The 12,393-nt window shown below is 43.9% G+C and overlaps 1 protein-coding gene across 1 annotated transcript in view; it reads left to right on the forward strand.

The window, feature by feature from the left end:
- The window catches only part of LOC119397145 (medium-chain acyl-CoA ligase ACSF2, mitochondrial), a 168,559-nt gene that overhangs the window by 128,627 nt on the left and 27,539 nt on the right, over positions 1-12,393 (forward strand). Inside the window, exon 11 of the mRNA XM_049416726.1 lies at positions 668-783. Coding sequence (XP_049272683.1) covers positions 668-783 — 116 coding nt within the window. The remainder of the gene's footprint in view (positions 1-667; positions 784-12,393) is intronic.

The following is a 12,393-nucleotide window of genomic DNA, read 5'->3' on the forward strand; positions in this document are numbered from 1 at the left end:
GTTCTATTTTTTTTTTGAAGTCCAGTTATTATGACACAAATTAACAGTCAGTTGAAGCGGATAAGATAAACCATGCCTTCGGTGGGGACAGAACCCTGAAGCTTCTCGTTAGGTTACATAAGCAAAGTATTACTTTCACTGCTCGTTCACCTAGCTCATACTACTCTTGCGGTTGTATGTAGACCTTCTTTTGTACAGATGTTTTGGGACGAGTGATGCCTGCGTATACGCACATAAGTAAATATGTGTGTGTGTGTGCATGTGTACGCTGTTATTTGCTTTATTTACATTTATTTATTTATGAAATATTTAGAACGCATCAATATCCGAAGGTCGCTTGTTCTGTCCCTCCAAGCGGCATGTTCTGTTTTCGTCTACTTTAATTTCCTACATCTATATAACAATTGTTACAATTTATACAGGAACGCCTGGCTGTTTCTCGATATTTGTTTATTAAATAGGAACGGGCACAAAGCTCCGAAGTAGCTGCGCGACTTGATGTGTCAAATAAATAAAATCAATAAATATTACGACACTCACGACAGGATCTGTCGCGGAATGTCTCTTGTAACAGCTTGCTGTATACTTGCTAGTGCTAGAGCCGAAAGTGCCAATTCCTCACGACTGGCTCTTTGTGAGGTTTTACATAACAATTTGTTCACCGCAGGGACCAGGTGGAATTCACGGAGAAGAACCTGCTACGGATCCGTGGCCGTATCAAGGACTTGGTTATCAAAGGCGGCGTCAACATTAGCCCCGAGGAAATCGAGCTTGCACTAACTGGTGCGTTCCATTTAGGAGGTGTTTTATGCTCTGATTATGTGATTTGCGGGAAGGATTAATGCGTACCGGAGACCAACTGATAAAAACTTGAGTATAGTAAAGCTTCCACAGTAAAATTTCCACAGTTCCCAAGCTGTGGAATTTAGCAAACGTCGTGCCTGTATTTAAGTCCGGAAACAAGCAAATAATACCAAATTATAGGCCAATATCTTTACTTTCTACTAACTCTAAACTTTTGGAGCATATCATTCATAAGTACATTGTAGAATACCTAAATGCACACAATATACTTTCCCGATCACGGCACGGCTTTCGTGCTGGCTATTCTACTGTCACACAGTTGCTTGAATTTACGCACGACATTGCTTCTTCCCTTAACGACCGAGGACAGATTGACGCCATATTTATTGAATATTCTAAGGCCTTTGACTTGGTTTACCATGCTAAACTTTAATTAAATTTCGCACATTTTTTGGCGACAATAAGCTAGTTGATTGGATAGCAGATTACTTGCGGTCACGCACACATTTTGTTATGTTTAACCGCGCGAAGTCATCTGATGTAGGAATCACATCGGGGCTGCCCCAAGGTTAGGCGCTTGGGCCGCTCTTGTTTACTATCTACATAAAGGACGTAGCAGAAATTATCGGTGACACTCAAATTAAACTTAGAATATATGCAGACGACTGCGTTATCTATAACACCATCTCAAATGTTGAAGGTCAGGAAGCGCTGAACAGCGTTTTTTCATTGTTTCGTAACTGGAGTGAAATTAAACTTAGAATATATGCAGACGACTGCGTTATCTATAACACCATCTCAAATGTTGAAGGTCAGGAAGCGCTGAACAGCGTTTTTTCATTGTTTCGTAACTGGAGTGAAACCTGGCAAATGTCTATTCATTTCAAAAAGACTGTAGCCATGACCTTTTCAAATAAGAAACAGCCTCTTAATTTTATATATACTAATGATGGTGTCAGTCTAGCTCATGTCACGGAGTTTAAATACCTTGGTGTAACTTTGACAAGAAATTTAAAATGGCACACGCATGTCGAAACAATCTGCAACAAGGCTCTTCGAAAACTTTGGTTTCTCCGACGCATGTTAAGCAACTCGACAAAAGAATGCAAATTGCCAGCGTACAAGGCCTTGGTAAGGCCCATACTCGAATATGCGTCGGTTGTTTGGTCACCTCACCACAAACATGACATAGCTATGTTAGAATCTGTTAAAAAAAGGCAATAAGGTTTATTTTACGTTGCTATGACCGGCGGTTCTCGCCTAGTTCGCATGCGCATGTTTTATCGCTGCAGCCTCTCGAACATCGTCGCACTTACGATAGAATCAACCTCCTGCATGAGATAGTTTACACCGGCTTGAGTGTTCTAGCACCCATTTCTTTTGTTGCAGTTTCTGCACGCCGTGCGCGACGATTCAATTCCCTAAATATTATGCCATTTAGAGCTAGTCTTGATTGTTTAATTTTTTTCTTTTTTCCACGGACCGTGGATTTATGGAATGAGCTTGATGGGTCTCTGCGCAGACTCGATGCTCAGCAATTTGAAAAAGAATTGCGAAATCATGTATTTTGTTAAATTGTATTTTTTTTCATTGTGTTGAGCATCTGTATCCACTCCTGCTATGTCTCAATAACTGAGACAGCATTATTTGTAAAATTATATAAAATAAAAATTATGAAGCGTTTATACACGGCAGCTGCGCTAGAGTTAAATCTTTGATCAAACGACAATGTCACGTGATGACGTCATCGTAAGACGTCATCTTATATGATGTCGTAGTATCATCATAATGACGTCACAAATTGTGCCGATCTGTGACCTCATGATGGCGTATTATGGTGACGTCATAACGTGATGGTCTTTTGCAACAGTCGTGTTGACGCCGCCACAGTGGGGTGCTGATGCTGCCGACGCCGACGATCAATTTTCGCGTTTGATGACGCATCTAAGGCTTTCGCCTTAATAATGTCTGGTTCACTCCGGCCTAGGCTGGCGTCCTTAAGTGGGGGGGGGGGGGTGAGGAGCTGCCACGTAGATAACGGAATACGCGCACGCAAGTAGAGACACGGATACTCAAATGAAGATATACATCGTAAGCGTTGACGTACTTCTACTATAAGGTACTAACGACATTGGCATTGTATGTGACGCGCTCACTTACAGAACAGCTTACAGTAAGCGAGGGGCCTATTCCCCCTCGTATTGTTTTCTTTCCCACAAGGACAATGAGCACTAAAGAAGGTGTTAGACCTCGTCGCAGCGAGAACCCCTCCCGACACTCGCCTAATATTGCCGGAGTATCTAAAGACAAGACGGGTCCTGTTCAGCAAATTCACATGCAGATATGAGCTGTGCCATGGAAGAAGTGGAGTTTGCCTTGCACCCTTCTGCGAGACCTTCTAGATATTTTTTAATACATGGAATCAACAACATGGAATCTAGGGATGGTCAGAGGTATAGGTTAAAGCGTATATAACACCACTTCGTTGTGACTTTAGCCATAATTCTGGTTTTGAAAAGAACCAGCTGATTTCAATACATTGATAATAATCTCTTTTCGTGGACTAATTTCTTTGTTGTTCCTTTTCGAAAAGCGTAAAAACGCTCCATTAAAGGGACCGACAACTGGCCACAACGTGTGATTAGATCCCGGTAAAAATGAAAACACAGTGAAATATACTCACAGATTCCTGCATCCTTTTCACCTTGTGAGTGGGGTCTATATGTTTAAATCCTGTTTAAAAGTAACAAAAACCGGTACGTCGCGCAGCCTAGCGGAAGAGCCTTGAAACTGGATTATGAAGTCGATCACTTTTTGCTGTACGTAGTCACGTAGTCTCACGCTGTCATGCGTGCCATAATTAGTCCTGAAAATTAGAGTATGTATATTATTGTCTATCCCCGCTTTATGTTGTGCTGCTTACGAGGTAAAAGGAGTTGCACGCTGAGAAGCGGCGCTGCCTTCGCGGTAACCAGTGGAGCATGTCGAGCCGCAGCACATGCGCGCGGAGTGCACGCATGCGCAGCAAACCGCCGCGCTCGAACACGAACCGCTCTTGCTCTCACTGTTAGCAGCATGGGTTGTCACTTGTGTTTACGACTTCATATTCGCAGTGGATTGAAAAATTCTTATTACAAATGTTTCACGGCGTTTTCCACGTTACCGTTCCGTGACTAGACACTTTCACCGGTAAGCTTTCCGTTGCGCTAAAGAAAATGGGCACCATAAAAATTGTTCCTTGGTCCTTTCAACGCGAAAGTCCTAGATGTCTCATGAAACGCGAAAATTGACCGTCGGCGGCGTCGGCGGCGTAAGCACAAGTAATGCAAGAAATCATTATCACGCGATAATGTCACCATATGACGTCAACATGATGTCGCCGACTGCCAAAATTTGTGACGTCACATAACGTGCCGTCACATGATGATGACTTCGCATGCCATCGTCGCTTGGTCAAGGTAGGCCGTTCGCGCAGGCAGTGCAAAACCATGTGAGGTGCAGAAAGCTTTCGGAGTGGCGCGGGGAAATATCGGTATCTCGACTGAGAGAAAGAAGAAGATGGTGTTCGTCTTCGCGTCATCTAAGGAGAATGCATAAGGAACCCTGCGGGTTTTTTAAAGCAAAAATGCAGAGAAGTGACAGACAGGCCACGCATCCTACAATGTTCAATACAATTTAGTGCCATCACCATGTCCTCATTTTTTCGGGCCATGTGTCACTTGCATCGTGTCGGCCAAATTAAGACTCACTTACTTATCTCGTACTTCGCTCGCATCCCGCTACGGCAACGCGTCCATTAAAGCACAACTGCTGGTACTTAACTTTTTTGAATATTGAATAAGTGACATTTGAGTCATGTATGAAGCACTGGGCTGCTGAAAATTGAAATTCATGTCATCAATGGACCATGGCCACTGAATGCATATTGCGCCGTGAAGAGAAACACTGTGCTATCACGCAGGCACAATAAAGTGGAGTTGGGCGCAGCAGGATCAGGGCGATTTCTAGAGATGATAGTCGGAAAAGGGCCAGCGAATCAGTCAGGGCACTATGACCATGGATAATTTTTGACAACAAACACACGGCCTTACGCTCAAAATTTCTTAAGGCTGGCCAGCAAACGACATAAGCAGGAACTCATACTCCAGTGCTCCAGATGGGGACCCCGCTTGCTTTATCGGGTGAAAGTATCGCGAAGTATTCCACACAAAGTGTCCTGCAAATTATTGTTCAAAAGCTCACAGGGTTTCTTAGGCATTCGACTAAGACGACCCGAAGGCGAAAGCCATCATAATCATCATCATCATCATCATCATCATCATCATCGGAGATTGAGAGGTGACTGAACTTCGCGTTTTCAAGGCCAGAATCTTTGTCGATCTTCTGGCTGATGAGCGTGATGAACTATAGCTCAATCCCATGAATTGGTCGACAGCTTTCAACCACCCCTCGTTACGTAATTCCCAAGGTGCCAGTGTGCTAGAATTTCTGAATCGCACGCCGAATACCTGACTTCGCTGTTCGGCTGGAACCCTCATGTTTATTACCGTCACCTGTCTTTTTTTTTACCGCACACCGTGTTTTTCAAGGCCACCGTCTGATGCACCACTTACGACTTTCGCCTTAGTTATTTTACACCGAAAGCAGTTATCAGATCACAACAGCCGACCTTGGTGGCGTAGTTGTCTGCCGCCGCCGGTGTCCGTAAGCGCTATTGCGCGAAATGAGGAAAATATGTCCAAGATCGCGTGAAATTTGATTCAGGGCCCTCTGCGGGGCACTCGAGTATTCTACTACCGAGCGACGCAGGTGCTTGAAACGCCTTCACAAAATGACCCTATAGAGGCGCCATGTCGGGCAAGAAATCACGTGAACATATGTAATATGCGTGGTGGAACAGTATAAAAAAAATGGCTTATCCCTCTTTCATATGAATTTGTATGGCGCGAAAGTGAAACATGTCTTCACAGGGGTAGTTAAGCGTTTATTGTGCACCGTTTCGCCAGAAGGGCGAAGGAATGCATGCTATAGCAACAAATTGTTATGTCTCGCGAAGAGTGGCACACAGCTCGAAAATTGCAGCGCGCTCTAAAGCAGAAAGGACGCATGAAAAGAACGTACACAGGACGAGCACGAACTAACAAGTGTCACTGTTACTTCTTTGTGTGTGAGCAGCGCGCTCCTTTCAGAAACGCGGCCGCTGCAGCGAGCGAAGTGACCTTCGTGCTCTGTAACGCCAACGGAAACTTGCGGTGAAAGCAGAAGGCGTATAAACCGTCCCCAGCACGAGATAAGCGCGCGTGCACGAGAGGCACCCCTTTAGAGGCGCGCTCGCATCGCAATGCGCAGGGCCACAGCCTTTAAAGCGCGCCCTGCGCGCTCGTCGCGCCATCTCGCTAGTGATAACAAGAACACGTTGAAGCCACCGAGCTCTGAGTACCGCGAACAGTAAATGGTGTATATAAATAGCTCGCTGTTAGTGGGCTGAAGAACGTACGCTTTGTGCCCGAGTGGTTTCGCGCCGCGCGCTGAGGAGCGAATGGTCGTAGGTTCAACTGCCGGCAACAGAACTTTTTCTTCTAGATTTTCTTTGCTATCTGTTAGCGTATATTTTAAGTCATATCCGTGACGGACGCACGTCAGTGGAGCCGTGGTGGACCCCGGCATAAAACACTTTTGCTTCAATAAGAACCAGGGGTCACGAAGTGCGAATTGCATAACGAGTGGGGCGTTTCAAGCTTTCCACCCATCACAAAGCACTCAGTCCTAATTCTTCATCGTCACCAGTTACAGCATCGACAGTATGCACTCAATGCTTTAGAGATGGGCAGCGGGTAGCACTCTTCTCCGCAAAATGACCAATAATGGCTTAGTGGGTGCTTCCCTACTTCACAAAATTATGATAATTTATGGCGCAGTGGGTGCCTCGCAAGTTCGCTTGTCGAAGCTGCCGCAAGAGTGTTTACAGCGGGTCCTAAAAGAGCCCCTCTTCCAGCATTTGCAGTGACTGTGCTGCGTGTTCCGCGCAGGCCTGGTGTTTTTTTGCCGGGATGATTGGCCGGCAGGGTTGAGCAGCTTTTATGTACCGAACAGGCGGGTGGCGCGAACGCGTGGTCTCCCTGCTGACGTCATACGCGAGCAGGTGAAACTTAACAATCTGGCGGCAAGTACTGCTGCTTTGAAAATAATTTTGGTAGAATTATCTTATTTGCAGTTGGCTTTCACTTCTGAACAGTTTTATGTACAAAATATCTACAAAAAGGATAGAACAGGTTAAGTTGTGCGCTGTACATCATACAGTGGACCCTAAGGTATGTCATGAATTGAAATTAGAGTCACGTTGTGAGTTCAGTACACAGTAATTAGTGCAAGCGCTTCAGGAAAGTGGTAGAAAATTTATAGTTGTGGTTCAAGTGAAGAGTTATCTTTTAAGGCGAAAGCCTTAGATGCCTCATCAAATGATAAAAATGACCGTCGGCGGCGACGTCAACACGAGTGGCGCGAAAAGTCCCATGATCAAAAATTACGCCTCTATGACGTCATCGTTATGGCACAGATTAACAAAATTCGTGACGGCAGTATGACGTCATGGTGACGTCACATATTATGGCGTCGTATAATGACGCCATCACACCAAATCATCGCACGGTCAAACGTGTGACGATCCCAGACGCAGTGCAATACCATGTGAAGCGCAGAAAGCTTGCAATGCTTCCGATATTGGAGGAAGTGCAAAATCATGGCAGGTTCTGAAAGCTTTCGGGGGGCGGGGGAAAAGGATCAACACATCGACTGAGAAGAAAGATGGCTTACAGTTAATCACGTAACAACAGTACTGAAAGGTGGGCGAGTTGGTATTCGTTCATGACTTCTTTTGCGCAAAAAATCAGTTGTGAGTTTGCGCCTGTGTTGTCTGCCTCTTTTTTCCTTGTGTCCGTGTACGTTTTTGCGCAAAAGAAGTCATGAATGAGTTAATCACGTGTTTACCAATACACTCAGTACGAGCACGACTTTTAAAACCCTTAGTCTTGCAGTAGGTAGCGGCCGTCCCTGGAACTTCGCTTTCCTTTGATCATGAGTACATAAGGTGGTTTGCTGCAACAGCAAAATGGGTGCGTAATGTTGTATAGGGAAGTGATGAGTGATGCAGCTAGGGCCTGGAACGATGGGACTCGAACCTTAGGAGAATCCAACAGGAAATTGCGATGAATGATATTGTGCTGTTTCATAACAGATAAAAGACAAAGACACATAGTGCTATTCTACGTTTAATTTCGTAAAAAAGAAGAAAAGCTAAGATAATGATGTACGAGAAACGTGGATTACTAATTCATTGAACTAACCAAGTTGGTTTCAATACCAGAAAGATGAGCGATGCCATATCTATATTACATCTCACCAGCTGGTTGCAGCACGGTGGAGGCTACGGAACTGCATAGCCAATAGGAAGAGCGAAATCCCTCATTATGTATTCATCCGCGCGCGTCGTGCGCTCAGTGTCTCTATAGCGTCTGCTACCACACGTTGGGCGAATAAACGAGCACACGACAGCAACCAACACTATTTCGTGCAGGAAAGGCAGCGCTGAAAAAAAAAAAAAGCAACGTGGCGTCACCCGTGAAAGCTGGTGCGTTCCGCCTGAAAATATAAAGCCGTCGTCGTGCCCTGTGGGGCTCGTGAGCTCCAAACCGACGCCTCTATTTTGCGTTATATCTGCGCTCACACTTCGACAATAATGCTTTCCTAACTATTTTGCTCTACTTTCAAGACTAATTCGCAAATTCGCGGGGACAAGGCTTAGCAGGAGTGGCTGAACAAACAGTCCATCACTCATCAAATTTCGTCACGTCCTTCTCACGGGTAGTTCCGGTCTGACGTAACATCCGAAGCGAACTGAACTGAACGCATACTATTCGCACTAGGCTGCTTTCTTATTTTCCCAATAAGTAAATCATTAGTTATGTTCAATTACACTATTTCTTTATTGGATGAATACCCAAAGTATGAACGCATAGTTGTTGAGCACCTTCAGAAACCACCGATTACATCGTTTCAGTACGATTCGTCTCACGTACTCCTTAATTCCTCGCTGCGAAGAAAGCCCGCGAAATATGAAAAGAGCCACCTGACGGATCGCTTGCGGTGGCAGTGCTTTAGAACACTGCTATCGTGCTGCTCTGAAGAGTGCAATCAGTGAACCAGGTTTTCTACAGATTTTACTGCGCCAAAAAGGACATGGATACTCTGGGTTCGTTTTTGCCGTCAGCGTCACCGTCGAGTCCCGTATATATATATATATATATATATATATATATATATATATATATATATATATATATATATATATATATATATATATAACAACAGAGAAAAATACTTCAGAAAAATTGTTTGCGAAGCGCATGTATGAACCAATGTAATCGCATACCTAGCACGGAGCAGCTCGCTGTTTTTCTTTCGCTTTTGACTCATCGTTTATTGTTTATTTGAAATTATTAAATTGAATTGAATTTGAACTTTATTCAGATAGACATTGTCTGGGATGAAGGGGCTAAAGGCAGATGCAACTGCCTGACAAGCGCCCCCCTACCCATACATTGCTCAGGGGTGGAAAGCCGCGGCACATGCGCAAGTACATGTAACAAGAAAAGAAGGTCAAAACACAGGCATACAGGCGATCAAACTAGAATAAGTAAAGTAGTTACCTTCGGTACACACTAATAATAATGCGTGACATGGAAATGTTTATACGAGCCCTGATGATGGTCAATGTTACAAAACAGTAAAACGAAGATAAGAAAAACATAAAACATAAATAATAAAAAAAAACATCGAGAGACGGCAAATGCACAATATAAAGAGAAGATTAGGAGCTAATCATAAGGTAATCTTTAACTTTTTTCCGGAAACTATATGTCGAAGAGTTGTCCCGAATCATATTAGCAATTTCTCGATTATTATTGAAAATGTGGTATTAAATAGGCGAGTGTCTGAGTACCGTATTTAGTTCGGAACATAGGCGTTCTGAGTCGATTTTGCCTTAGGTGATATTGTGAATGGTCAGATAACGATGATAGGGACAGGACTTGGGGGTCATGCAAAATTTGCCTGTGTGTATGCATAGCGAGTCTTAGTTGCAATAACTGATCTATTCTGAGTATATTAAGCTTGGAAAATGATGGCGCTGTGTGGTCATTTGGCTTAAGATTTTCGATGCAACGCACAGCTCTTTTTTGTAAAATTAATAATCTATCATGGTTTGTTTGGGTAGTGGTACCCCAGATTAGGAGACAGTATTGCAAATGAGAGTGAACGAGGGCATAATATAACTGCAGTTTCAACCATTTAGGCACCAGGGAGCTAATATTATACAGTATTGAGATTGACCTGCACATGTTTGCATGGATCTTGTTTACTTGAGGTGTCCAGCTCATATTCTGTTCAAAAAGAACACCCAGAAATTTATAACTAGGAATCCGTTCGATAACGCAGTTTTGAAATATTATACAAGCATTATGGTCGTCAGGCTTGTTACGGCTTTTGAAAATAATATATTTAGTTTTTTTTACATTGAGTTGAAGTTGGTTTAGATGCAACCAGTGTGACAGATCAGTTAACCATCTATTAGCTATATTTTGAAGTTCAAGTAGATGTTTACCTGAAAAAAAAGTACTCGTGTCGTCTGCATAGAGAATTATGTCGGGAGTTCGGGGTATGTTCACAATATCATTTATGTAGAGAATAAAGAATAAAGGTCCCAGAATGGATCCCTGTGGAACGCCATATTTTATTGGTTGAGAATGAGAACAATAGCCATTTAGACAAGTGAATTGCACCCTGTCAGATAAATAGCTGCGTATCAAATTTAATACGGTACCTCTAATGCCGTAGTAAGGGAGTTTGTAAAACAAAATGAAATGCTTTATGGAATCAAACGCTTTTTTGAAATCTAAAATATTGCAAGAGTATATTGCTTATGATCAATGTTACTAAGTAATTTTTCTTTAATATCCAAGAGTGCCATTTCGGTTGATTTCTTTTCACGGAAACCAAATTGTTGCCTTGCAAGCATTTGATGGTCACCAAGAAACTTCATTAGTCGTGATTTTAAAGGGTATTCTAAAACTTTGGAAAATAAAGGTAGCACAGAAATAGGCCGGTAGTTATTCAAGTCGTCGTGAGAGCCACCTTTGTGGATGACTACCACCCAGGGCTGGGCAGTATCGCGATACAAGAGTATCGCGATAGTATTTCAGAGATACTTTTGAGTATCTGTATTTCTGTATCGAGATACATTTGAAAAATGTATTTGTATCTCAGTAGTGAAATACATTTACGATGTATCGCCTGTATTGCGATACTATGCAGGACACGGGTATCTCGTTACATTGTTTTTTGTGTCGGAAATGAGTTGAGGCGTGTTTCCAATAGGGGAATGACGTTTTTTTTTGTGCCAAGACAAGCAAAGGCGCGCCGCCGGTCGCCGACAGATAGGGCGGCGATGGTTTCCCCTCAAGCACAGAATGGTCCATGTGGTAAAGCGCGCGACGCCGCGGAGGGCAGAATCGCGGGGGCAGTGTTGTCGGCCTCTGCCGACGAAAGTCGCTGTCTCTCAAGGTCAGTGCAGCACGCCTAATTTTTTTCGGGTGGAAAGGCATAACTTCGCGACCCCACGCGCGGATACCGCCTTGGAACAGGCTTTGCAATGCTTCGCGTGCGTGCAGTTTCCAAAGCGGCGGCACTTCCAAAAGCAGTTCCCGTAGTCGCGGCGGAAGTGACTAGAAGATGTCTATCTTTGACGCGCTTTCAGCCACCTCTCCAATGTCAGGGTGCGTTCCTAATTGATTACATGCGTGAAACGGTCTTTTGTGGCAGCAGGCTTCCCCACCGCCGCAGCCGACTTCACCTGTTGCGGCTTTTTGAAATGGGTGTTGTTTGCGTCGGTGGTGGTGAAAGCTTCATTGAAGCCGACAGGGTCAGACGGCTGAGGATTCCGAAAATGGGGACCGACTTCGGATTCTGAACAGTCAGAACAACCCAAGTGAGGGCGGAAGTGTTTCGGTATCTAGATGACCCGAGAAGAGATATCGCCACGCTGCAGGGCAATCCGGCTGTGAAGGCGATATTTATTCACTATAACACGAATTTGTGCTCGCCTTCAGCGGTAGGCAGACTTTTTTTCTTTCCTGAGTCTTCTGCTGAGGCTGAACCGACGCTGTTAAGAGACAGCCTATTTGAGAAGCCTACACAGCAACCTTCTCAGCAAAGCGGATCTTCAATATAAATGTGTGCTTTATCTCAATTCACTGGTGTTCATTGGTGATTCGAGTGATTTGCTTAAAGTGTGCTATGTCTAGCATAGCTGAGTTTGTTCGCCAAGTATGTCATTTGGGTGCCTAGTCCTTGTTACTGTTGCTGTGAAATAGTGTATTTTTATTGCAATTGATACTTGTAATTATGTCATTATTACTAATAATGTACTTTGTCCGCCCCCCTCCCTTTCCTGCAATGTCTTAATGGCGCTGAGGGTACTGTAATAAATAAATAAATGAACTGAACGTTTCGATGCGCTGTAACTTTAATTACAAC

The sequence above is a fragment of the Rhipicephalus sanguineus genome, chromosome 6 (assembly GCF_013339695.2).
Source record: "Rhipicephalus sanguineus isolate Rsan-2018 chromosome 6, BIME_Rsan_1.4, whole genome shotgun sequence".
NCBI lineage: Eukaryota > Metazoa > Arthropoda > Arachnida > Ixodida > Ixodidae > Rhipicephalus > Rhipicephalus sanguineus.